The sequence below is a fragment of the Oncorhynchus tshawytscha genome, unplaced genomic scaffold, assembly GCF_018296145.1.
Source record: "Oncorhynchus tshawytscha isolate Ot180627B unplaced genomic scaffold, Otsh_v2.0 Un_scaffold_4_pilon_pilon, whole genome shotgun sequence".
In the NCBI taxonomy this organism is placed as follows: Eukaryota; Metazoa; Chordata; class Actinopteri; order Salmoniformes; family Salmonidae; genus Oncorhynchus; species Oncorhynchus tshawytscha.
The window spans coordinates 375,811-401,500 of NW_024609834.1; the positions used below are offsets into that span (position 1 = coordinate 375,811).

The 25,690-nt window shown below is 43.0% G+C and overlaps 3 protein-coding genes across 7 annotated transcripts; 1 reads left to right on the plus strand and 2 right to left on the minus strand.

Annotated features, from left to right (window-relative positions):
* The first annotated feature begins 5,726 nt into the window (after positions 1-5,726).
* Positions 5,727-9,157, plus strand: LOC121846194 (adhesion G protein-coupled receptor G3-like). The gene is made up of 9 exons (XM_042319599.1): positions 5,727-5,741; positions 5,807-5,950; positions 6,037-6,055; positions 6,436-6,527; positions 6,832-6,953; positions 7,435-7,715; positions 7,828-7,897; positions 7,975-8,255; positions 8,548-9,157. Exons 1-9 carry the CDS (start codon positions 5,727-5,729, stop codon positions 8,730-8,732), a joined length of 1,209 nt encoding a protein of 402 aa, XP_042175533.1. The 3' UTR covers positions 8,733-9,157.
* Positions 9,158-13,355: 4,198 nt separating this feature from the next.
* LOC112249216 (scaffold attachment factor B2) lies at positions 13,356-18,081 on the minus strand. Of its 2 annotated transcripts, none has more exons than XM_024419004.2 (3): positions 17,651-18,081; positions 14,167-14,631; positions 13,356-13,993 (listed from the first exon to the last, which is right to left on the minus strand). In XM_024419004.2, the coding sequence occupies exons 1-3, from the start codon at positions 17,892-17,894 to the stop codon at positions 13,626-13,628; spliced, it is 1,077 nt and encodes a 358-aa protein (XP_024274772.1). In that variant the 5' UTR covers positions 17,895-18,081; the 3' UTR covers positions 13,356-13,625. The 2 variants fall into 2 exon arrangements, with proteins under 2 accessions (XP_024274772.1, XP_024274773.1); XM_024419005.2 differs by having other exon boundaries at positions 17,605-17,769.
* An 829-nt stretch (positions 18,082-18,910) lies between these two features.
* Positions 18,911-25,347, minus strand: LOC112249213 (glucose-fructose oxidoreductase domain containing 2). 4 transcript variants are annotated; one of them, XM_024418997.2, is made up of 3 exons: positions 24,612-25,347; positions 21,722-22,094; positions 18,911-20,857 (listed from the first exon to the last, which is right to left on the minus strand). In XM_024418997.2, the coding sequence occupies exons 2-3, from the start codon at positions 21,972-21,974 to the stop codon at positions 19,956-19,958; spliced, it is 1,155 nt and encodes a 384-aa protein (XP_024274765.1). In that variant the 5' UTR covers positions 21,975-22,094; positions 24,612-25,347; the 3' UTR covers positions 18,911-19,955. The 4 variants fall into 4 exon arrangements, with proteins under 4 accessions (XP_024274765.1, XP_024274764.1, XP_024274763.1 ...); XM_024418996.2 differs by having other exon boundaries at positions 24,535-25,347; XM_024418995.2 differs by having other exon boundaries at positions 24,592-25,346.
* Between the last annotated feature and the right edge of the window lie 343 nt (positions 25,348-25,690).

Below are 25,690 nucleotides of genomic sequence, written 5' to 3' on the forward strand. Positions count from 1 at the left end.
TCGATACGCCGTTCATTCAAGATACTGCTGTTCGGAATCGCGTCCGCTCCAGAGGTGTCCCAGAGGTGCCTCGCACAGCATTTGGAAGGTGTTGTAAACATCATGGATGACATTCTTTTCTGGTGTGATGACACAGAGCAGCACGGCCAGAGACTGAGATAGCTACTGGACAACGAGAGAAGCATCAACTTGAAACTGAATAAGGACAAGTGCAAACTCAGAATGACAGAAATTCACTACATTGCACGTGTTAAACAATGAAGGCCTGAAACCAGACTCCGAAAAGGTCAGACCAATACAATAAATGCCAGAGGACAAAGCAGCACTTCAGAGGTTCATGGGAATATTGCAGTATCTCAAAGTTCATCCCAAATCTCTCAGAATGTGCAGTCTGCAACACACACAAAAACAACAACCAAAGGGAGCCACTCATGTCATCCAATCCCAGAGAGAACTTGGGCCAAAGTTGGAGTGGACTTCTTCCATTAGACAGTTGGTGAGTCCAGAAATGTCAAAGTTCTTTACCAGCTGGGAGTTCAAACATGTCACGTCGAACCCAAGATTTCCACAGTCAAAACAGCCATGCTGAGAGAGCAGTTCAGACTGTGAAGAACCTGTTGAAAAAAGCACGAGACAGCAACCAAGATCCTTACATAGCTTTCTTTGAGTACAGAAACACACCCCTGGATGGAGTAGGTTTCTCACTTGCATGACAACTAATGGGAAGAAGGCTGAAGACAAAGATTCCGACATCAAAGAGATTTTTAAAGCCAGAACTATCTAGTGAGAGAAAGAGAACTGCAGGTTTTCAGTGAATTTATGTTAAATGCGCTAAACCTAGCTAAATGCTCACGATAGCTATATCAACGGTGTTATTAGCAAAACAAGTTTAGACAGCTGCCATCTGTCTCCTATCGCTAGCTAGCGAAATAAATTGGTCTAGCTTCAGCTAGAAGCTTCAGCTTCTGCTCTGGTACCTTGCTCTTTGCAATCACGGGGACCTAAATTTGTCCATAAAGATACATCCACGGGTTTCTTATTTCTAGCACATTGCAGAGCTGGAGATCCAGGGAGAGAGATTAAAAAAGAAAATTCTCTGTGACATGAGAGATCAAATTAAGATATTATACCTGTAGTTGAAATAATTTAAGTTATGCTGACCTCTGACCTGTCCACAACATTATTTACACTAAAAACAAATGGTTCTAAGGGTTATTTGGCTTGTAACCACAGTGGATCCCTTTTTGGTGCTATGTAGAACCTTTAAAAAAATGTTAAAAAATTAATAATAATAATAATATTTTATTTTTGCATTTTCCAATTAAGAACATTCAAAACAAAATTGAAAAGATATTAGACAACGATAGGACAAAGTGACAGTAACAGACGAGCGTAACAAAAAATAATTATAATTATAATGACATATACAAACATACAATAAGAAAAAAATAATAACGAGACATTGGATCACCTGCTGTAGGCTACATATTATACATTACGTGTGAAACATTATGTGAGGATTATATATAGATTCAATCAATGAGATGTGTTTTTGAAGGTTCTATAAACAACCATGGTTCGAAATAGCACAAAAAAGGGTTCCACTATGGCAACAACCCTTTTTGGGGCTATAAAGAACCTTTATGGTTCTTTATGGAGAATGGTTCTAGAAATCCTTCCTCAATCTCAAAGGTTCTTTGTCGATACTTTTGAAGACCCATAGACGTTTGTTTTTAATTCTGGTTAGCCATATTATATTGTAAAAATTCCAAGTTGAATTCTAAGTTGAATCAGGTGTGCTAGCTCTGGAACTGCTGGGGGGGGACAACAACCGTTCTCAATTGACAGAAGGTCATACGCGAGTCTTTTACAAGACACGGTCACTGGTCATAGACTGTATAGTGGCATAACACAACACATTAGATAAACTGGAATGACACTCAGTCATGTTTGCACAAAAAGAGCTGTGAGGAAACCACGCCTCAAAATATTCAAATGAGCCGCAGTCCAGCGACAATCTATTTATCACTAAAAGAGCAAAGAACCCCTTTGGGAACTGAAAGAACCATTGAAAAGCTAAAATGGTTCTTGGAGTTATGGTTCAACATAGAACCATCACCCTTCCCAAATAACCCTTGAGGAACCCTCTTTTCTTAGTGTGCAAGTGAATCTATAGTCCACAAGATGCTGCAGGCTACCTGGAGAAACACAACAATTATTGACAAATGTTATACCTGTGGCATACCAGGTATAATTAAACAAATATTTTTTAAATCTGCTGTTGTGCCCTTGAGCACCTGCTCACCATCCAGGGGTGCTGCACAGTGGCTGACCCTGTGCCTCTCAACATGAGCCAAGCAAATCTTATGGCGATTTTACAGGTAGGTGGATCTAGCATTCTAACACTTTGGTTTGGTGTGTGGATTTAATGGTATAAAATGAAGGACGATTAGAGCCATGTATAAAGTTTGGCTAAGGTAAATGCAGTTGATACTGTTAAATGTTAAACTCTGATCCTATCAATTCCAACACACCAGGGGAACTTTATGAACCAACCATGCTGTTAAGAAGCCTCAGTCCGCTACATATGATAGCATCTTCACTCTTTTTCTATGTTTTAGATAAATGCCGTTCTTCCACTACCACGACAACAGCCACTACTTCTACTCCTACCACCACCACCAAAGAAACTACCCATAAAACTACTGCTGCTACTCTTTCTTCAACCATTGAAACAACTCCTGTACCCTTGACAACTCCTTCCTCTCCCCCCATTACCTCACCCAGCTCTACTACACCTTCTCCAATCCCTTCCACCAACACCTTCACAACTCCTGTCCTTACCACTACCACAACTCTCACTACTTCAGCTACCTCTCCTGATCAGGAAGTCAGTCTTGCTGTGGAGATTAATCTGACAGCAACCTTGGTTGCAGACAGTATCTGCAAACAAGGTGAGTATAATCAGGTCTGCCCTACACTCTTAGAAAAAATGTGTGATCTACAACCTAAAGTGTTCTTTGGCTGTCCCCATAGGCAGGGCCAGATTAAGAAATCATAGGCCCCGGCGCATTAGTTGTTTTTGAAAACGTATTTTATTTAATAGGGCCCCCACACTTCCCAGCACACTATCATTTTCTGTAAACAAATCCATGCAGCAAGATGGATTTGCCACTGGTACAGTAAATACACACACTGAACAAAACTATAAATGCAACATGTCGTGTTGGTCCCATGTTTCATGAGCTGAAATTTAAGATCCCAGACATTTTCCATACACACAAGAAGCTTATTTCTCTAAAATGTTGTGCACATTTGTTTACATCCCTGTTAGTGAGCATTTCTCCTTTGCCAAGATAATCCATCCACCCGAGGTGTGGCATATGAAGAAGCTGATTAAACAGCATGTTCATTATACAGATGCGCCTTGTGCTGGGGACAATATTTGACCACTCTAAGATGTCTCAAGTTGAGGGAGTGTGTAATTGGCATGCTGACTGCAAGAATGTCCACCAGAGCTGTTGCAAGAGAATTTAATTTCCCTTTATCTACTACCTCAACACACACACACACACACACACACACACACACACACACACAACACACACACACACACACACACACTCAGTGGCAAGAAAAAGTAGTTGAGAGGCCGGTTGGACGTACTGCCAAATTCTCTAAAACGACGTTGAGGCAAACGGAGGCAACAAAAATAATAACATTTATACATTTATATATATATATATATATATATATGTTATTATTTTTTTTGCCTCCGGTCCCCCATGGGCCTGTGCCCTAGCGAAGAACCCTTTTGAGTGTACATACAGCATATCAGATATAAGCAACCTCTACCTTCCAATACATATTAGCACCAAACGACTGTCAACTCCAACCAAATCAAACAACCCACGGATATCAATACAAAAATCCTCTCAATTATATACTATAACAAGAACATCTCAACACAGCATTCATCTGTACATCTCAAACAAAGCACATAATACATTTACAAATACTCACTCTTCATGAAGAATTTCTCAATAAATATTTGTGTGAAAGTTACAGTGCCTTGCGAAAGTATTCGGCCCCCTTGAACTTTGCGACCTTTTGCCACATTTCAGGCTTCAAACATAAAGATATATAAACTGTATTTTTTTGTGAAGAATCAACAACAAGTGGGACACAATCATGAAGTGGAACGACATTTATTGGATATTTCAAACTTTTTTAACAAATCAAAAACTGAAAAATTGGGCGTGCAAAATTATTCAGCCCCCTTAAGTTAATACTTTGTAGCGCCACCTTTTGCTGCGATTACAGCTGTAAGTCGCTTGGGGTATGTCTCTATCAGTTTTGCACATCGAGAGACTGACATTTTTTCCCATTCCTCCTTGCAAAACAGCTCGAGCTCAGTGAGGTTGGATGGAGAGCATTTGTGAACAGCAGTTTTCAGTTCTTTCCACAGATTCTCGATTGGATTCAGGTCTGGACTTTGACTTGGCCATTCTAACACCTGGATGTGTTTATTTTTGAACCATTCCATTGTAGATTTTGCTTTATGTTTTGGATCATTGTCTTGTTGGAAGACAAATCTCCGTCCCAGTCTCAGGTCTTTTGCAGACTCCATCAGGTTTTCTTCCAGAATGGTCCTGTATTTTGCTCCATCCATCTTCCCATCAATTTTAACCATCTTCCCTGTCCCTGCTGAAGAAAAGCAGGCCCAAACCATGATGCTGCCACCACCATGTTTGACAGTGGGGATGGTGTGTTCAGTGTGATGAGCTGTGTTGCTTTTACGCCAAACATAACATTTTGCATTGTTGCCAAAAAGTTCAATTTTGGTTTCATCTGACCAGAGCACCTTCTTCCACATGTTTGGTGTGTCTCCCAGGTGGCTTGTGGCAAACTTTAAACAACACTTTTTATGGATAGTTTTAAGAAATGGCTTTCTTCTTGCCACTCTTCCATAAAGGCCAGATTTGTGCAATATACGACTGATTGTTGTCCTATGGACAGAGTCTCCCACCTCAGCTGTAGATCTCTGCAGTTCATCCAGAGTGATCATGGGCCTCTTGGCTGCATCTCTGATCAGTCTTCTCCTTGTATGAGCTGAAAGTTTAGAGGGACGGCCAGGACTTGGTAGATTTGCAGTGGTCTGATACTCCTTCCATTTCAATATTATCGCTTGCACAGTGCTCCTTGGGATGTTTAAAGCTTGGGAAATCTTTTTGTATCAAAATCCGGCTTTAAACTTCTTCACAACAGTATCTCGGACCTGCCTGGTGTGTTCCTTGTTCTTCATGATGCTCTCTGCGCTTTTAACGGACCTCTGAGACTATCACAGTGCAGGTGCATTTATACGGAGACTTGATTACACACAGGTGGATTGTATTTATCATCGTTAGTCATTTAGGTAAACATTGGATCATTCAGAGATCCTCACTGAACTTCTGGAGAGAGTTTGCTGCACTGAAAGTAAAGGGGCTGAATAATTTTGCACGCCCAATTTTTCAGTTTTTGATTTGTTAAAAAAGTTTGAAATATCCAATAAATGTCGTTCCACTTCATGATTGTGTCTCACTTGTTGTTGATTCTTCACAAAAAAATACATTTTTATATCTTTATGTTTGAAGCCTGAAATGTGGCAAAAGGTCGCAAAGTTCAAGGGGGCCGAATACTTTCGCAAGGCACTGTATATACAGACCTATGTATCTGAGTAGGAGATGGAGTTGTCACTGGTACAGTAAGTGCATTAGTGTACATGTAAGTATCAGTATGAGGGTGTTTATGCATCTCTCCCTAGATCTCATTCAACATCGCAGAGATTTTGAACCCTGAACTCGAGGTGAACCTGCCCCCCAACCTTCTCTCAGGGCTAAAGCGTAGACACACCCCTGACATGGTTAAGTTCATCTTCTCTGTGCTTAAAACCTCACCACCAAATTGGGTGAGTTACCATGCACTCCCAAGTTGCACATCACATGGCTAAAACATCTTAAACTTTTGTCAGGAATAATGTGTGTCTGTGTGTAGACTGTAGAGGGACAACTTGGTAAGATTCTCTTTGGTATTGAAGTTGAGAACATAACCATCTCTCACCTGTCAACACCATTCAACATGACCTTCAAACACAAATCTGAACTACAGGTAGCTACTTTCAAAATCAACTTACCAGTGGTAAGATTTAAACAAGCTGCTTACACTGTCATTTTCTTTTCTTCAGGAAAAAGAGAATACAACGTGTGTCTACCACAACCAGAGTCGTAAATATGGACTGCATATCTTTGCATAACTAATGGGCAATTGTGTATCAAATCAATAAATATGGGCTATTGCTTCGATTTGATACAGCATGATATAAAGCAGAATGACTTATTCAAGAATGACTCGGCTGATCTGTTGTATACGAACGTCTGTTTCTTATTGTTGAAGGTGGTGAATGGGTCACTGATGGCTGCAACACCCTGAGGCTCACTAACCAGACCATCTGTAGCTGTGACCACTTCTCCTTTTTTGCCCTCATGGTGAGATGATCCTACTTTTCATATTACTTTCCAGATTATATCTTAGTGTTTGCCATTTCCTTTCCTGACATCTATTCATGGGCAACATTTGCATATTTCCAGACTCAAAAAGTCAGCTCGTTACCACAGTGCCATGCTGCCCATGAGAGGAATAGTCAATGCATTGAGGTTGTGTTCCAATATCCATACCCGCTTCTTGTTTAGTACGCACAGCCAAAATAATATACAAATGGTATGCAGATTGCCTTAGGGTTCTCAAATCCTTATAAATGTTATGTGCAGCATGATGTCACTGCTCCCACAGATCCCTGATGTGAAGCTGAGTGAGGTCCATGCCAGGACGCTGAGTGTACTCACCTTTGTGGGCGGAGCCATCTCTGTGTTCTTCTGCACCATCACCTTACTGACACACTGTCTTCAGCATTCGTGAGTGACACCTATCAAGCAAACACACACTTTTTAAATACTTCAATTGAACCCACAAATCACATTACAGTCGAGAAGGATTCAAACATCTAATAGGTCATAGATACAGTATATGGACACTTATGGATACAGAAGCACATTCTTCTCCATACAGCCCCGCTGCCCATGACAGCTGACACAGAGCAGTACCTCGCTAGCTGCTTTGTCCTGCGCAGGTCTGCAATCTGAAGCCCACATACTGTCAGCCTATGTACATGGCAGAGGCTCCCAAATATCAGCACTACAAGTCAAAAGAGCAACTGTATACAAGAAAACATCAAACCAGCCTCCTCTGACAAGAGTGTTTGTGAATAAGCACTAATGGTGGTACTGTCTGTCTCACCTCACTAGCTATCAGGTCAATGAGGCAGTCATGTCTAGCTATGTATAAATCCTTGTATGAACGGTAACCAACCACACACATAATCTTTTTCTCTTTCAGACGGAAATCTACTGACCATGCCATGCTGGTTCATCTCCAGTTGGTGGCATCTCTGTTGTTACTCAACCTGCTGCTCTTGACCAGTGTGGGTTTGGCCTTTGTGGGCCCTGCATCTATGGCCCCTGGCCTGTGTCCTGCCGTGGCCGCCCTGCTGCACTACTCACTGCTCTGCTGCTTCACCTGGATGGGCCTGGAGGCTCTGCATCTGTACAGGCTGCTGGTCCTGGTCTACAACACCTACATGAGACACTACCTGCTGAAGCTGAGCCTGCTGGGCTGGGGTAAGAACAGCACTGTCAAAACAGATACCACAGTTAAACAGTCAACGACAGTTAACATGTACAGACCAGCAGTAAACTGACAATCAAAAGTCTCAAATCTGTCTCCTCTCAGGTGTTCCTGCTTTGGTTGTATCCATAGTCGCCTCTGTCAGTACAGATTTCTATGGGCTGAATAACAGAATGTGAGTTTATTAACAAAACACATCATATTGGTGCATTGCATACCAGCCCTTAGAAGGACTTTCTCCCTGATACACAGGTGCTGGATCAAAGACTCTGGTGTCCAGTACGGCTCTGTTGTGGCTTACCTGATAGTGGTCCTGCTCTTCAATAGCACCATCTTCGCCATCGTCATCACAACGATGCTCAAGCTGCGCTCTGTCACGTCGCCGCAGGGGAAGAGGCAGAGCCGCAACATCACCTGCAGCGTTCTTGGGTTGACCTGCATCCTGGGCCTCACCTGGGGGGTGGGCTTCTTCTCCATGGGCTACACCAACTATGTCATCCTCTACATCTTTACCATCCTCAACTCACTGCAGGGTAAACTCTCATCCTTATCGGAGGGAGCCAACGACATACTTTATTTTCTATCTTTCCATAAGAGTGAGAAAACAAGCAAGTAACATAGGGGTGAAAGATATCCTGTACATACAATCTAACATCGCAATTTTACATTTCTAACACTGCAGATAGCAATAATGTACTGCTGAGCTCCACAGACAAGTGTGGCTGTTCTACACAGTATATTTCTTTCTGAACATTCAGCAATGTTGCGTTCTCCGGATACACCTCTGTTCTGTTAGTTTATGACACTGCTTCCTGTTTTCCACAGGGTTCTTCCTGTTCTTATGGCTCTGCGTTAAGAGACTGCGGGAGGCAGAGCAGAGTTCCATGACAACTGGACAGAGCTCAAGCACCCACATTCTCTCCGTTGGAAGCGAGGTCTGGCCCTCTTCTGGAAGAACAAGGCAGTCAGTGCAAGAGGGAGCAATTGCTGACAATACAGCTAAGTTCTGACCAAAAGCTGACTTTAGTTTGTGATGCTTTAGCTCACTGAGATGAAAGGAAATCTACAAATGGAAATGAAGTACCGTGAAGGAATTGTTTTGCTTCGGTCCCATACAGTACATCACATACTTAAATAAATAAATAAATGTTAAAGCAGATAATCCTTAAGAAAGAAGATGTTGTACTCCTATCGTTTAATTTCTTCCTGTTAAAATTAGATTTGCTGTTTTATATGCCATGATTTATATGCCACCTTTCACCTAAAGCCTTCTATTATTATTATTCTGGGATGGAAAGGGGAGTTGGAACAGTTCTCAGAGATGAAACGAAAGTGAATTGTAATGATTGTACACTAATTCTGTATTAAATATACATATACAGTACCAGTCAAAAGTTGACACTGTCATGACGTTGGGGGATGGGTTTATGACAGTCATAAATACCTCTTCCCCCCTTTTTACTTTCTCTAACCTACTGAGGTTACATTTAAAAAAAACCTTGGTTAACATAGAGATTCTGGGAACATCAGAATGTGGGGGGAAATCAACTATATTCTGGTAACCCGAACAATTGAACATATGTGGTGGTGCTTAATGAATATGATGTCAGAGAGAATAAAGTAGACGGCGCACGTCAAACGTTTGATTTATGACTGTATGTCATGATGACGTGTGCACAGCAATATTTGGGCATCCAGTCAGGACATCCTGGCGGGAACTGATCACGTGCTTATGCCCATATATGGGCACCCTGTTCCTGTTCTCACGCGTTAGAGGGTGTGCTAATTTATGCATATATTGTATCTATTCCTTTGAAGTTGTCATGTTGATTGATGTCTAGGTACCTGGTTGAACTGGGGGGGTCTGTGTTTGAACTTTTGAAAGAGAATGGCCCCAAACCCCTATTTTATTGCCCTTAGGGTTGTTATCTATGAAGCAGTAATGTCTGGGAGGGTGATTGTGTGTGTGTGTATTAGATACAAGGTCCCTTCGCATTGTGTACATTTCAAGCTTTCAACAACAATAAAACAGCCATCTAAATAATGTTTCTCGGCCTAACACACTGTTGAGTGTCCTACTTAGTTCTCTTTATATGTACATGCACAGAGCTTCCAGGTGGCTCCAGCCTATGGATGTTCGGTGCATGTACACCGGGGAGATTAGAACCCCAAAGAAAGATCCTAAAGGTAATTTCAGATTCAGGTTTAGGGTGTAATAATAATAATAATGTTTCACTGTAGATTTGTTTAAGGCCACCTAGAAACACCTGATTTATCCCACAGCATTAATGAATAAGCTGGGTATAAAAATATTCTGTTTAAGTCATAAGTAAAGGCCTTTCGAAAAAGACGCTGTCATGATTGACGGTGGCCCATATTCAACCCATATTGCTTGTTACAGAAGACTACTGTTGTACATTGAATATCCATTCATCCCTGTTACACCTTTATGTGTTGGCTCTCTATGTCTGTACATAGTGTGAAATGTGGTTTCCCTAAAGTTATTACACCCTAAACATGAATCTGAAATTACCTCTAGGATCTTTCTTTGGGGTTCTAATCTCCCCGGTGTACATGCACCGAACATCCATAGGCTGGAGCCACCTGGAAGCTCGGTGCATGTACATATAAAGAGAACTAAATAGGACACTCAACAGTGTGTTAGGCCGAGAAACATCATTTAGATGGCTGTTTCATTGTTGTTGAAAGCTTGAAATGTACACAATGCGAAGGGACCTTGTTTCTAATACACACACACACAATCACCCTCCCAGACATTACTGCTTCATAGATAACAACCCTAAGGGCAATAAAATAGGGGGTTTGGGGCCAATCGCTTTCAAAAGTTCAAACACAGACCCCCCCCCAGTTCAACCAGGTACCAAGACATCAATCATCATGACAACTTCAAAGGAATAGATACAATATATGCATAAATTAGCACACCCTCTAACGCGTGAGAACAGGATGCCCATATATGGGCATAAGCACGTGATCAGTTTCCCACCAGGATGTCCTGAATGGATGCCCAAATATGGGCATGCACACGTCATCATGACATACAGTCATAAATCAAACGTTTCACGTGCACAGTCTACTTTATTCTCTCTGATGACAGTTCGGTTGTCATCTGAGACATTCTCATCAATGATAAGATGACAAACTCTACAGTGGAAAGTCTACACATCAGAGTTATCGGATTCACATGGAATTGTTGTTCAATTTGCATATGAAATTATTTGTGATGGGATGAAATGTGATTTTAGCTTCTAAAATGTGAGATGTGGGTTTTCATAATATATTGCTGCTCACTCAGTGGCCCGCCTTTGTGAAGGGACATGGGCTATAAAACTTTTCAAACACGACCTCTTCTCCCTTCCTAAATAAAGCCTTGACGACAACAGAACTTCCTGTTCCGATGAGGTAGGATGACGGTCCTATGTCAGAATGGTTCAGATAGTAACTACAGAACGAAGCCAACATCAGCAACCAAATTGCGAATGGTATGAACTTTGAACTCTTATTGACGACAGAAGTAATACCTCCTAGCCATTGAGTTAGCGACCGCAGCTGCAAATGCAGGTTAGGAAGGAGCAGGCAGAGTATCCCTTCTACCACATAACGACGTTACTACAACGTATCCAACTGACCACCAGAGACATTCTTCAAAGGACAAAGGACTCGGTTGGGCAACACGGACTTCCATCTTCAACCAACCTACTGAAGCACAGCTCAGAGTAAATATTTATTGCATTTTCCTTTTCCAAATGGCTGGTAATTTAGAATGCATAAGATACTGTATTTACGATAGCACAGCTTCGCCTTTGTTCCTGTCTTCCCGCTCTTTCACTCAACCCAGCCCCTTTTCCTTTGTGTAACAAGCTGTCATATCTGTTCCACCCGCCAGGGACGTTTTCCTTTATGACATAATTTTTAATCAAGTTATGATTTAATTATGTGCATTTGTGATTCTGTGTGATTAGTTTGGTATTTAGTAAATAAATAATTAAACCCAAATGTTGTATGGCTGATAAAATTGTTAGCCAGGGTTCTTGCAGATAACCAAGAATTTACAACTTTCAGATGAGACTGAATTGAGGTGACGATTGATATCGACTGCTATGGATGTAAAATATTACTAGGTCTTTAAGAGTTTATTCGGAAGATAACAGCTCTATAAATATTATTTTGTGGTGCCTGACTCTCTAGTTAATTACATTTACATGATTAGCTCAATCAGGTAATAGTAATTACGGAGAAATTATTTTATAGAATAGCACGTCATATCACTACATCCGGCATAGCCAGACACGACAACACCTACTTTATTTTTTACTATTTTCTACATTGTAGAATAATAGTGAAGACATTAAATCTATGAAATAACCCATGGAATTATTTAGTAACACAAAAAGTTAAACAAATATATATTATATTTTACATTTGAGATTCTTCAAAGTAGCCACCGTTTGCCTTGATGACAGCTTTGCACTCTTGGCATTCTCTCAACCAGCTTCTTGAGGTGGTCACCTGGAACGCATTTACATTAAACTGGTGTCTCTTGTTAAAAGTTCATTTGTGTAATTTCTTTCCTTCAAAATACATTTGAGCCAATCAGTTATGTTGTGACAAGGTCGGGGTGGTATACAGAAGATAGCCCTATTTGGTAAAAGACCAAGCCCATATTATGGGGTCAAATTGCTGCAAAGAAAACACAACTAAAGGACACCAATAATAAGAAGAGAATTGCTTGGGCCAAGACATAGGAGCAATAGACATTAGACCGGTTGAAATCTGTCCTTTGGTCTGATGAGTCCAAATTTGAGATTTTTGGTTCCAACTGCCGTGTCTTTGTGAGCTGCAGAGCAGGTGAACGGATGATCTCTGCATGTGTCGTTCCCACAGTGAAGCGTGGAGGAAGTGGTGTGATGGTGCTTTGCTGGTGACACTGTCAGTGATTTATTTAGAATTCAAGGCACACAACCAGCATGGCTACCACAGCATTCTGCAGCGATACACCATCCCATCTGGTTTGCGCTTAGTGGGAATATCATTTGTTTTTCAACCGGACAACGTAACAACACACCTCCAGGCTGTTAGGGCTATTTGACCAAGAAGGAGAGTGATGGAGTGCTACATCAGATCACCTAGCCTCCACAATCACCTGACCTCAACCCAATTGAGATGGTTTGGGATGAGTTGGACCGCAGAGTGAAGAAAAAGCAGCCAACAAGTGCACAGCATATGTGGGAACTCCTTCAAGACGGTTGGAAAAGCATTCCAGGTGAAGCTGGTTATGAGAATGCCAAGAGTGTGCAAAGCTGTCAAAGGGTGGCTACTTCGAAGAATCTCAAATATTTTGATTTGTTTGACACTTTTTTGGTTACTACATGATTCCATATGTGTTATTTCATAGTTTTGAGGTCTTCACTATTATTCTACAATATAGAAAATAGTAAAAATACAGAAAAACCCTTGAATTAGTAGGTGTAGCCAAACTTTTGACTGGTATTGTATAATAAACAAACCATGTTATACTCCTAACTCAAATGTGTCACTTTGTTCTAGAGTACAATGATTTAATGGTACACGAGGACTTACTATACTCCTGAACTAAAAACTCCACAACTTAATGACATGGTACAGGTTTATTTTCATAAAAAAGTTACAAAAGTATTTACATCACTAAACCCCCTCCTGAGTGCATTCACCCACCATCTCCCTCCTTTTAGAGAGAGGTGTTTGAGTTAGAGTCTGAATGCATGGTGATGGGATAGGTGGTCAACTTCTGAACATTACAGTATCGTCCTGTTGGCTTACTGAAACATCCCCTAACCAAGAACCTCTTCCCTCATAGTCACCTCCTGTTCCTGTACCACGTCCCCCTGGAACAACCCAGTGGTTCAGTCCACTGTCTGCACCGGACTGCTCTCTTGCCCAGAGTCCCTTCTTAAGCACTCAAGCTCCTCCCTCTCCCTTTGCATCCTTTCCTTCTCCATCTGCAACTCCACTCGCTCTCTCTGCAGGTCTTCCCTCTCCCTCTGCAGGGAGCGGGCCTCCTGCTCCTGGCTTCTCCTCAGGGTCTCCAGGGCCACCTTCTCTGCAGATGCCTCTCTGGTGTTGGCCCGACGTAGTGTCCCCAGGAGCTCCCTCTGCTGCTCCAGCGCCCGTGCCTCCTGCTGCTGAGCCCTCCTCAAGGCCTCCGTCAGCTCACGCTCCCGCTCCAACACACGCACCTCCCCCTCACATGCTCCCATCACATCAAATGCATCTACAGAGTGAGAGAAAGAGAGAGCGGAGACAGGAAAGACAGCATGAAATCAAGAGCTCAGGTTCTCCAACTTACGTATTTTCATAAATGAACACATCAGTTCTTCGAATACAGAATTTTGGGATCAATTTGAGCAACACCGATACGCACACATATATAATCATTAGACCTACCTGGAAATTTCCCTGGGCTTTGTTTCAGTGCTACCCCTCCAATTCTCCTTGACAGGTTGATGTGTTTTGGGCCTGGGACGCCGTCTCTACGCAATGTTTTCTGGACGTCGCTGGTCTTCTGTTTCTTGATGTGGCCCTCCAGGCGAGCAAAAGCCTCTGGATGTCTCTTGGAGAGGTGGCGCAGCAGGTTGCTGGTGCTGCTCTGGTGCTGGATCTTCTCATTGCAGATCAGACAAAGCGCGCGGTTCTGCTCCCCCAACCGCTCGTAGTGCGTCCACACGGAGCTCCACTTCCGGCCAGATGGTGTGGCCCCTGCACTGACCTGGCTCACAATCACAGCCCCGGTGTCTCTGACCACAGCGTGATCCTCTGCTGCCTTCAGGATGCCGTTGATGGCACTTGCGATGTCTGCGTCACTCACCGAGGCTGCCTGCTCTGGGGGCTGCTCCTCTAGCTCTACCTCCACTGAGACAAGTGTACCAGCAAAAAAAAAGTTTTTTATTTAAAAAAAAAAAGTTATTCCACTGAGGACTGTCTGACTCAACCATTCACCTCAAATGTGTTGCTAGCCAACTTATCTTACAGCTACACTACATGGACAAAAGTATGTGGATTCATGGCCTTCAAATGAGTGGATTCAGCTATTTGCTGATGGGTATATAAAATTGAGCACACAGCCATGGAATCTCCATAGACAAACATTGACAGTAGAATGACCTTACTGAAGAGCTCATTGACTTTCAATGGGACACCGTCATAAGATGCCACCTTTCCAACAAGTCACCTAGTCAAATTTCTGCCCTGCTAGAGCTGTAAGTGCCATTATTGTGAAGTGGAAACATTTAGGTGAAACAACAGCTCAGCCACAAAGTGGTAGGCCACACAAGCTCACAGAACAGGACCGCCAAGTGCTGAAGCACGTAGCTCATAAACATCATCTGTTCTCAGTTGCAACACTCACTACAGAGTTCCAAACTGCCTCTGGAAGCAACAACAGTACAAGAACTGTTCGTCTGGAGCTTTATGAAATGGGTTTCCATGGCCAAAGCAGCCTAAGAACACCATGTGCAATGCCAAGCGTCGGCTGGAGTGGTGTAAGCTCACCGTCATCGAAACTCTGGACCGGTGGAAACACTTTCTCTGGCGTGATGAACCATACTTAACCATCTGGCAGTCCGACGGACTAACATTGGTTTGGCAGATGCCAGGAGAACGCTTCCTGCCACAATGCATAGTGCAAACTGTACAATATGGTGGAAAATAAATAATGGTCTGGGGCGGTTTGTTATGGGGCGGGCTAGGCCTCTTCGTTCCAGTGAAGGGAAATCTTAACGCAACAGCATACAATGACAATCTAGACGATTCTGTGCTTCCAACTTTGTGGCAACAGTTTGGGTAAGGCCCTTTCCTGTTCCAGCATGAAAATTCCCCTGTGCACAAAACGAGGTCCATACAGAAATGGTTTGTTGAGATCAGTGTGGAAGAACTTAACTGGCCTGCACAGAGCCCTGACCTCAATCCCATTGAATTGAAACGCCAACTGCGAGCAAAGCCTAGTCGTCCAACATCAGTGCCCGACCTCACTAATGCTTGTGGCTGAATGGAAGCAAGTCCCCGCAGCAATGTTCCAACATCTAGTGGAAAGCCTTCCCAGTAGAGTGGAGGTTGTTGTGGCAGCAAAGGGGGGGACCAACTACATATTAATGCCCATGATTTCGGAAAATATGTTCGACAAGTAGGTGTCCATATACTTTTGGTCATGTGTATTTTACATATGGTGCCTTCAGAAAGTTCATACCCATTGACTTTTTCAAAATGTTATTGAGTTAGTCAATTTAGATTTTTTTGGTCACTGGCCTAGAGACAATACCCCATAAGGTCAAAGTGGAATTACATCTTTACAAATGTTTACAAATAAAAAAATGAATAGCTGAAATGTATTGAGTCAATAAGTATTCAACCCCTCTGTTATGGCAAGCCTAAATTAGTTGATGAATGAAAATGTGCTGAACAAGTCACATAATAAAGTTGAAATAGTGTTTAGATTGTCATTATGGAGGAATCCATTTCCAACCCTTGTTCCATAAAACTAGAACTGATGCGCATCAATAAATAATGGTAACAAAGCACAGGAAAACAACTTTAGGCTCTGTAAGAGCGCATTAGATAAACTGCATTCTAATGTCGACTTTGTTTCTGGAAAACCATATCAAGCGAAGGGTTTTATGCATGCTCAGTTCTTGGGTCTCGAGCACTGCGCGAGTGGACATTCGAAATGGAAATAATTTAACTCCCTCACGTGCTATGGGGGAAAGTTCACAATGATTTAATAAATAGCATATTGCTCCCGTTTGTTGTTATGCAATTCTTAATGGCCATGTTAATTTAATGCTGAATGCTAATTGGTTGAAAGCCATGGTCTATCAGACTGTGTACCATGGGAATGACCCCAATTTTTTGTTTTGTTTACATAGCAATCAGACTCCCTCAGGGGTTTGTGGTATATGGCCAATATACCAGGCTAAGGCCAAAGAACAGCACTTAGCCGTGGTATACTGGCCGTATACCACACCTCCTAGGGCCTTATTGTTTAATCATAGCAGTCAAAACAATTTAAATCGACATCCATTGATGGAAAATAATCTGGAGAGATTAATAAAGGCGATTTATGTATGTTCTCTTGCAACATTCTTAAAACTTGGAAGAATTATTATTTTAATGGAAAACTGAATTTTGGTTCTTAACTCACTTCGTAAAAAAAGTACGTAGATATTCCTTAATTCGCTCGATAAAATTATGGAAAAGGCTTTCCTGGATAAATGTGGCAACTCTGAGGCTGCAAAACAACATTTTAGGGCTAGTTTTCAGACCTTGTGGGCGGGTTTTCAGAGGTCATTGGGTTAGACATTTTTACTAGACCTGGCAACACTGCTTGGCTTGTTTAATTACCCTAAAGTTGTAGACATCCTGCCCCAAAAGAGAGAATGTTATCACAAGTCAGTTCGTAAATCATCATGTTTCTCCGCGATCAATATATTGTAACGCTGAGTCAGCTGATTCGGGACACAGACAGCATAGCTGCTAACGTTACAAGCTAGCTAGTTTTTGGTAGAAGCATTCAGCATTGTGTGCAGCATAATATAGCTAGTTGGTAAGTAGCATTCCATTCATTTTATACGAAGTGTGACTGGCTCAGCTATCATACTAGGTCTTCCCATAGACGCCCAGTCATTGAGCTGACGACTATCCATATGGGCTAACACTACCATGGGCTAACACTACCATGGGCTAACACTACCATGGGCTAACACTACCATGGGCTAACACTACCATGGGCTAACACTACCATGGAAACATTTTCGACGGAATAGCTAAACACTGTCTGCATCAAGCGTGGGTTGACGAATGAAAGTTTGATACACTTTACATTCGCATTACCTGATATCCGAGTATGATAACGTCTCCACATAATATCAAATCATACCATCACAATAGTCTTCACTGTTCATCATCATTGGTTGACTGTTGTCGTCCGCCGCCACAGACCGCCTATCTTTTGATGCTGCCGCGCTACTATACTCGTTCAGGTGTTTGCTACGCAAATGCCTTAGCATGTTCGTGGTGTGGCCGCAATGAAGGACGGTCTCCAAACACAGCAGACAAGTCACTTTCTTCTCATCTACGGCTCTGAAAAAAGACCAAACGACACTTCGCTTTCTAGGCGCCATCTTCCCATAAACGTCTCGTCAGTCGTCACTAGTTACCACAGCCTCAATGTCATAACGCTAGGCATTTCTAGAATCTATCTTATTAAAACGTGGTTTTAAACCTAACCTTAAATAAACTGCCAACCTTATGCATAACCTTAAATGAAGACCACATTTTTATTTTCATGAATATGTACGATATAGCCCTTCGACTTTGTGGTTGTGGTAACTAATAGACGTCTCGTCAGCAACACTAAAAAGGTACTTCCGGGTCACGGAATTTCTGAAACGTTCTAAAGTCACCGAGAGTCGACTGTTAGACCCGATTGTGTATTTGTGCACATGCGCTTGACTAGCCACGTGTTATCAGGGATTTCTATTGAAAAGCAGTTTGTTTTATCTTCATACTTTGTCTTTGATTTTGAAAATTGGCAGCAATCGCGTCATAGCACTGCGTATGCAACAAAATGCACAACCGAAATTGCTGACATGTCAGAACATTTTCGGGACATCTGACAGGGGTCTGGCGAACAGAACAACCATCATAGGAGAGTCCTTGACCCGCTCAAACTACACGAGTCCCGTATGTTCTGATCCTAGCCTAAGTTCTTATGATCCTAGGCCAAATGCAGAGGATTTTACCCCGATCATGAAAATTGGTCTGGAACGGCAGAACATGGCAAAATCGTGTAGCGTGTATGCATGGTACCTAAATGGTTGCTTGAATGCTGGAAAATGACACACTTCACAGGCGTTTTGCTGCCACCTATCGTATTTGCAGTCTTCATCGAAAGCCTGCAGCAGAGGACTGAAACCTCTATCGTCTAAATTAGCAACATTGTGATGCAGTGCACTTTTGGTCGGTCTAATTGTACATCCAACATTTGAATGAGACCCCAATTCCTAGGGGGAGATTGGAGCCATCATTCAATTAACATTGTGTTATATGTTTTACTTTACACTACTGGAAGACATTTAATCAATAATTTTTGAAAATCCTCACTTCTGAGTAAATTAAACACGCACGGAGGCAGCAATAAGACTGAGATATTTATTAACTTGGGAAGTAACACGAGAGCACAGTATGTTTTCACAGCCGCTGTCCCCCCCCACTGAAAACAAAATCACAGGTATTGTGTGTAACAGTGATAACACCAAGTAAAACTGAAATGATAACTTAAAAACACAAAATATAAATATTCATTAACAAACGTATAGCTTATTAGACACATTTCCAATTCCTGAACACATATTACTTAAATAAAAAGCATACAGCCTTTTCTTAGTAAAACACAAAAGTAAAAAAGAAATAAATACAGTAGTCTTTCCACCATATAGTCAGACACATTCTATTCACAGGCTTGTACACAGCAGAGGTTGTAGTAGCATTTTAGCGGTGCAGGAGATGCTGATATGGAATATGGTATCAACAAGCAATATAATAAAATATACATCAAATAACTGAAAGTCAAGGGCGGTTGCATATGAGTAACTCTGCTGTGATGGCAGTCTGATGATACGCATCTTCTTGTAAACTCTACGAGAAGTTGTAAAGTTTGATTTGTTATGAAATTCTTGAGTTAGTAAGTTACTCTTTTAAAAGTAACAGTTTGTGTATAGTACACATGTATAAGAGATAATCCTACATTTCATCTGTGACATGTATGTAAACAACACCAAACATTTCTTACATCAGCAGAAGTAGTGAGGCACAGTGAGAAACTGTAGTGTGAATACTTAACACTTCCTCCTTCAAGGTGTTCACTGATTAGACAGGAATGTGTGTGGGTAAGGTGAACTAGGGTCGGATTGGCTGGAAAATCTTTTTTTTAAAACACAGGCATGCACACACAAAAACTCTGCTGAGAAGAAGAGTTGACATCAAGTAGAAGGTGTGCCCACCAGTCTGCCTGGCTGTGGCTGCTTGCAGGACAGGATGCTGTGGCTTTGAGTGTGGCCCTTATGCACGGAAGAGGTCACCAGACACAGGGTAGTAGTTGATAGGGGACAGTCTCCTCAGGACAGGCCATAGAGGCTGTCTGAAGGTCATTTATATTAGTATGTGTGTATATAAACGAGTACTCAGTTCTTGTTTCTCTGCAGCGCCTCACAGAGGTTTTGGTTGGGATCTGGTTCCTGTGTCATGACCTCCACACTTTCCCACTCTCCGCTGCGGCTTGACCGTTTCACCGCCTCCACCACCGTCTGCACATACAGCCCATCCTCAAACGTTGACGCCATGGCAACTGGCCCCCGCGCCCACGACCGACGCTCTTCCTGTGCCTGGAAAGCATCTTTTAGAGCCTTAACCATGGAACCTAGCCCCCGCAGGTGTGGGGGGACATCCTTGACCTCTTGTCCTGTCCCTTCGCTGTCCCCTAGCAGCAGCTCCTCCCCGTTCCCTCCATTTCGCTGCCCATACAGCTCTGTCCCCCTGGCAATCAGCCTCCCTGCTGACCCAACAACCATCACCTCGTGGACAAAGGCCCCCGGCATGTTGAAGTTCAGAGTCACAGTGCAGCACACTCCTGACCCAGTCCCAGGTCCAGAACCTCCCATCAGCATCTGGAAGAAACAGAAGTCATCACTGGTGACTCGGCGGATCCCGCGGATCGCTCCATTCTGCCGCACAAACGTCCTGAGTAGGCCATGCACCCGTATCGCCCGTGCTCCCATCAGGTGACTCAGCAGGTCCACGAGGGTAGAGCCAACTGTGTGGAGTCCGCCACCCCCCATCAGCTCCTCGCAGGTCCAGCCGTATGATTGATCGAGCAGACTGGGGCCATAGACGCGGGCGTCACACACCTGCAGCTCACCCACGTATCCCTCTGCCAGCAGCTGCCGCATTGCTACGAATGCCGGGAGGAAGCGCAGAGCATTACCCACAATGCTCAGCAACTGGGGGTAGTACCGCGCCGCAGTCACCATCTTGAACGCGTCCACAGCGGTAGCAGCCTTCTCACATACCACATTCTTACCTATCCCTGAGAGAGAAAGAGAGATGTTCCTGAAAAGCACCTCTATGCTTCAACAAATACCATGTGTGTATGTAGGTTGTGGCACTATTTATTAACTGTGTGTGTGTGTCTATGTGCAAATATAACCTCAGCCCTGACCATAAAGCCCCACCCAACTAAGGGGTTCCACCAATCGACCGACACAGAAGGAGGAAGAACATACTGTCCAGAACCCTTTGCCGCACACACACACAAAGAGCAAGTCCCTCCCCCAGAGCAGGGAGGGACCTGCCGGTTGTTGGACACACTCTTAGGAAGCAGGAACTAAAGCAGGAAGCTAAGGTCAACGCTCAGGAATTCACCCAGATAAGGCAGTCAATTCACCTCCTCTGACATCATAACCTACTAGTACCTCAACTCACGATTCAGTTAAAGCTTATTGGCAACTATTGTAAATCATTTAGAATACAGTGAAAGTGAGAAAGAGGAAAAGAGAGCCTCAGCCAGGGAGAGGGAAAGAGATGGGGGGGGGAGAGGTATGCGAGGGATGAGTCCAGACAGATTAGAAGAGGAATGCAGCCAGTATCAGTGTTCAGAGACTGTACTGTTTATGTAAGTTTGTAGAAGCATCGCTTCCCTACGGCCTCGTCAATTACTTGTGTGCTATGAAAGCACAGTAAGAGTATTTTGTGTGTTTGCTGAGTGTTGTGTAGGCACTGTGCCAACATTTGTGGTGTAAACACTGGGATTGTTACTGTGATTACCAACACTCTCCCATGGGGCAGGGGCAGGAAAGAGCCCCAGTCTGCCACACTTCCTGGGTGGGGCTGGACACTATAGAACCCAACTGTGTGTGTGTGTGTGTGTGTACAAGTGCATGCGTTGTCTTACCCAGGGCTTTGACGGCAATCTGCCGTGTGAGTGGGGGTGAGATGTAGATGCAGACCAGGTCAACATCAGGGTGCAATAAGACATCGTCTGATTGGCTGGTGTGAAACGGAATGCCCAGCTCCTGCGCCAGGGATCTTGCCTCCTCCTCGCTTCTCCCCCAGAGCGCACGTACCTCAAACCCTTCCCCCCGCAGCAATGGAACTAGCATCCGTGCCGTACTCCCTGTGCCAAACACACCAACACCAGGCAACATTGCTGCCACTCCTCTTCACTGTATGTCTGGTCTGCACCACACAGACACGCAAGCATCCCAACGTCGTCCTACTCCCACCACTCTTCTCTCACAGTGGTAGTATCTGCCGTATGCTATTGCCTGGCAACAAAGAAAATGTTTTATAATTATTATGTACAATGGAGACTAAACGTTTTACTTTTACATATATTGCACGATTTTGAACGTCCACGACTACCTGCTCCTCTGTCCAACTATCTACAGATTGTAAGACCAGATGTGATTTAACCAAAGATTTTTGGTATCCATTACTGCGAGTTACAGGCTTGCCTATAAAACACATTGCCAGAGGTTTTTCAACTAACCTGGTATTGATTGAGATATATGGGTCCACCCCAAAGTGTTGCATGTCACAATGACACATGTCTCGATCAGTGAGAGAAGATTTGAAATAGACAAGATGGCGCCGTACACATTGTTGGATTACTTCATGGAGAAAAACATTCCTTTTAACAATGGAGAATTTTAGAAATTCAAAACGCACCACCTGCAACTGGACATTTTAGAAGATACATTTGGCTGAATCGAGAATTAGGAGTGTCGCCAATGCCAGGTTAGTTGAAACTTATTCTCTAAAACAATTTGATATTCATACCCATGGTTCTATGGCTGATAACCAAGTAGTTCACACTACAGAACAGCAAAGACTGCTACTTATGCATGTGTGACATAAGCAGAACCATAGCACTCAAACTCCCTACAGTTCTCAGCATTCCCCGTCTGCCTTGTGTGAACTACAACCCCGATGCTGTGTTTTAACATTTGGAAACGTCAAATCATCGCTTGTGATATGGCCCTTATCTCTCATCAGCGAGAAAAAATCCTTCAGATAAAGAAGATACTTAATGTAGAAGTTTTGCACAGTTCCATACAGCTATGGGTGCTTCCATTCTACCAAACTACATGTCAAGTTATGTTTACACACAGGTGTTCGGAGCATGCTAGATTGCTAATTTTGTCTTCAGTCTGTTTTCCCTAAACAAGTGCTGTAACATTGAGATATGGCAGTGTGGGAGCACTAACCCTATCAAGGTGTGTATAAATATAACCTCTTATTTTCTGAAAAGTATTTTTTGCCAATATGAAAAATGAGGTCCATATGCTTCCAAAACCTTACCGAATGTGATGCATGTTAATGTTCAAACTCCCCCCTACAGAAGACACCTTCGTATAATGTGTAATGGAACTAAGAGTCATGACCTAGGGCTAGGCAGAACCACATCTGGACTGAACAAAAATATAAAGGCAACCTGTAAGTGTTGGTTTCATGAGCTGAAATTTAAAAAATCCCAGAAATCTTTCATCCACACAAAAAGCTTATTTCTCTCAAATTTTAGGAAAAGCTTACTTCTCTCAAATTTTGTGCACAAATTTGTTTAAATCCCTGTTAGTGAGGATTTATCCTTTTCCAAGATAATTCATCCACCTGACAGGTGTGGCATATCAAGAAGCCGATTAGACATTATTATTACACAGGTGCACCTTGTGCTGGGGACAATAAAAAGCCACTAAAATGTGCAGTTGTCATAGCAATGCCACAAGTTGAGGGAGCATGCAATTGGCATGCTGACTGCAGGAATGTCCACCAGAGCGGTTGCCAGATAGAGAAATGAGCTTTCAATTACCATAAGCCGACTCAAACGTAATTTTAGAGAATTTGGCATTAAGTCCAACCGGCCTCACAACCGCAGAAGACGTGTAAGGTGTTGTGTGGGCAAGCGGTTTGCTGATGTCAACGTTGTAAACGGAGTGCCCCATGGTGGGGTTATGGTATGGGCAGGTATAGGCTACGGACAACAAACACAATAGCATTTTATCGATAGCAATTTGAATGGACAGAGATACTGTGACAGGATCCTTAGGCCCATTGTCCTGCTATTCATCTGCCGACATCACCTCATGTTTTAGCATGCTAATGGCAAGGATCTATACACAATACCTGGAAGCTGAAAATGTCCCAATTCTTCCATGGCCTAAATACTCACCATACATGTCAGTCATTGAGCACATTTGGTTTTCTCTGGATCGATGTGTATGACCGCGTGTTCCAGTTCCCGACAATATCAGCAACTTCGCACAGCAATTGAAGAGGAGTGGGACAACATTCCACAGGCCACAATCCCCAGCCTCATCAACTCTATGTGAAGGTGATGTATCTTGCTGCATGAGGGAAATGGTGGTCACACCAAATACTGACTGATTTTCTGATCCACGCCCCTACCTTTTTCTTTAAATTCTGTGACTAACGGATGAATATCTGTATACCAGTCAAGTGAAATTAATAGATTAAGTCGTAATTTATTTCAATTGATTGATTTCCTTATATGAACTGTAACTCGGTAAAATCGTTAATTGTTACGTTTGTTTGTTCAGTATAGATAGGTTAGCTTGTTAGCTAACATTAACTAACCAGTGGCTGGGGAGGCAGAAGCCCAGGGGTCCTGGATAAGGATTTTAAAAATCGATGGGATCTTTATAACCACTATTGTGTCTAGGATATATTTGTGGTCAGCTAGGGTACCTTCGTTTAGCTCAATGACTTCAGCACCGCGGATTGTTAGGAGGCTATGCCGTGTACCTGCTGATGTGATGACGTACCCCGCCTCCGTCAGACTCCCGGTGGTCGTTTAATCTGTGGCAGCAAGACTCACCATCCAGGTCCAAAGTTCATGGTAACAGAGCAAGATTCTCAATTTATTCACATTTCTGTATTCTGTCCAACAGTTGACTTTTCGAGGTTCACTTTGGGCATCCGCGTTCGCCCAGCATCCGTCTTTCTTCACGAAGTTGTCCTGATGAGTCTGCGCAGTGTTGTCGGAGCGACACAATTCCAGTCACGCCCATCTGAGCAATGCCCGGACTGGTTTCGGGGGGGGCCAAGCCACCAAAGCCCACGCCATTGGCCGTTCGATAGCCAATGGGCTCTCAGCAACGCTTTCACCTCCTCGCTCGAGGAGAAGCAGTCTGCTTGCAGCAGTGCCGCGTCCAACCAGCTAGTTCGATTGACTGACAGCGAGTTAAATGCGACGCTACATGTAAATTAAGCAAGCTAACGAATTAGATATGGTTTACGAGTATAATTGCTTGTTTTCAGATACAAAAATAGTTTAAGTTGCATCATTGACATTGTCAAAGACATACAAACATTGGTATGACACGTTGCACTTCATGAAATCAAGAACAAAAACTGACTACACCGCTCGCGTCAGGTCAGCGTGCATTGCAAAATAGATTTAGGAATCTGTTATTCAAATATTGCACCCATGGTGCTTGCGCTCGCCAACGAGCATCTGCTTTGCCAAGGGCTAAAATAGAAGCCATTCCTATTTCTGACACAGATCGCGCTGCCTCTCCCCTCTCCTCATTGGTTTATAGAAGCAGGTACTCACGTGCCATCTCCTCATTGGTTATACCCACATAGGGTATATTTGTCATTGCCACAAATACAAACTGTTTTGCCGGTTGTCGTGATAATACTATGAAAGTGTAGATGCTAATCACCATATAAATTCAAAGATGAAAAGGCCTGGAAGGAGGAGAGATGACTAGAAATGATTGGGTTGAGCGTTTTGTGTGGATTAATGTTTATATCCCAGGACAAATTAGCTAGCAACAGCAAGCTAGCTAAATAGGACAAATTAGCTAGCAAGTGCAAGCTAACTACCTAAATTGCCATA

Bases quoted from the DNA above. Each gene is read 5' to 3' on its own strand.
- LOC121846194 (XM_042319599.1), top strand. The intron at 6,528-6,831 runs GTGAGATGATCC...CTGCTCCCACAG, and splicing joins TCTCCTTTTTTGCCCTCATG to ATCCCTGATGTGAAGCTGAG. The intron at 6,954-7,434 runs GTGAGTGACACC...TTTCTCTTTCAG, and splicing joins ACACACTGTCTTCAGCATTC to ACGGAAATCTACTGACCATG.
- LOC112249216 (XM_024419004.2), bottom strand. From the start codon at position 17,894: ATGGCGCCTAGAAAGCGAAGTGTCGTTTGGTCTTTTTTCAGAGCCGTA. The intron at 14,632-17,650 runs GTATGATTTGAT...CACTTGTCTCAG, and splicing joins CAGTGAAGACTATTGTGATG to TGGAGGTAGAGCTAGAGGAG. The intron at 13,994-14,166 runs GTAGGTCTAATG...CTCACTCTGTAG, and splicing joins AAGCCCAGGGAAATTTCCAG to ATGCATTTGATGTGATGGGA.
- LOC112249213 (XM_024418997.2), bottom strand. From the start codon at position 21,974: ATGTTGCCTGGTGTTGGTGTGTTTGGCACAGGGAGTACGGCACGGATG. The intron at 20,858-21,721 runs GTAAGACAACGC...TTTCTCTCTCAG, and splicing joins GATTGCCGTCAAAGCCCTGG to GGATAGGTAAGAATGTGGTA.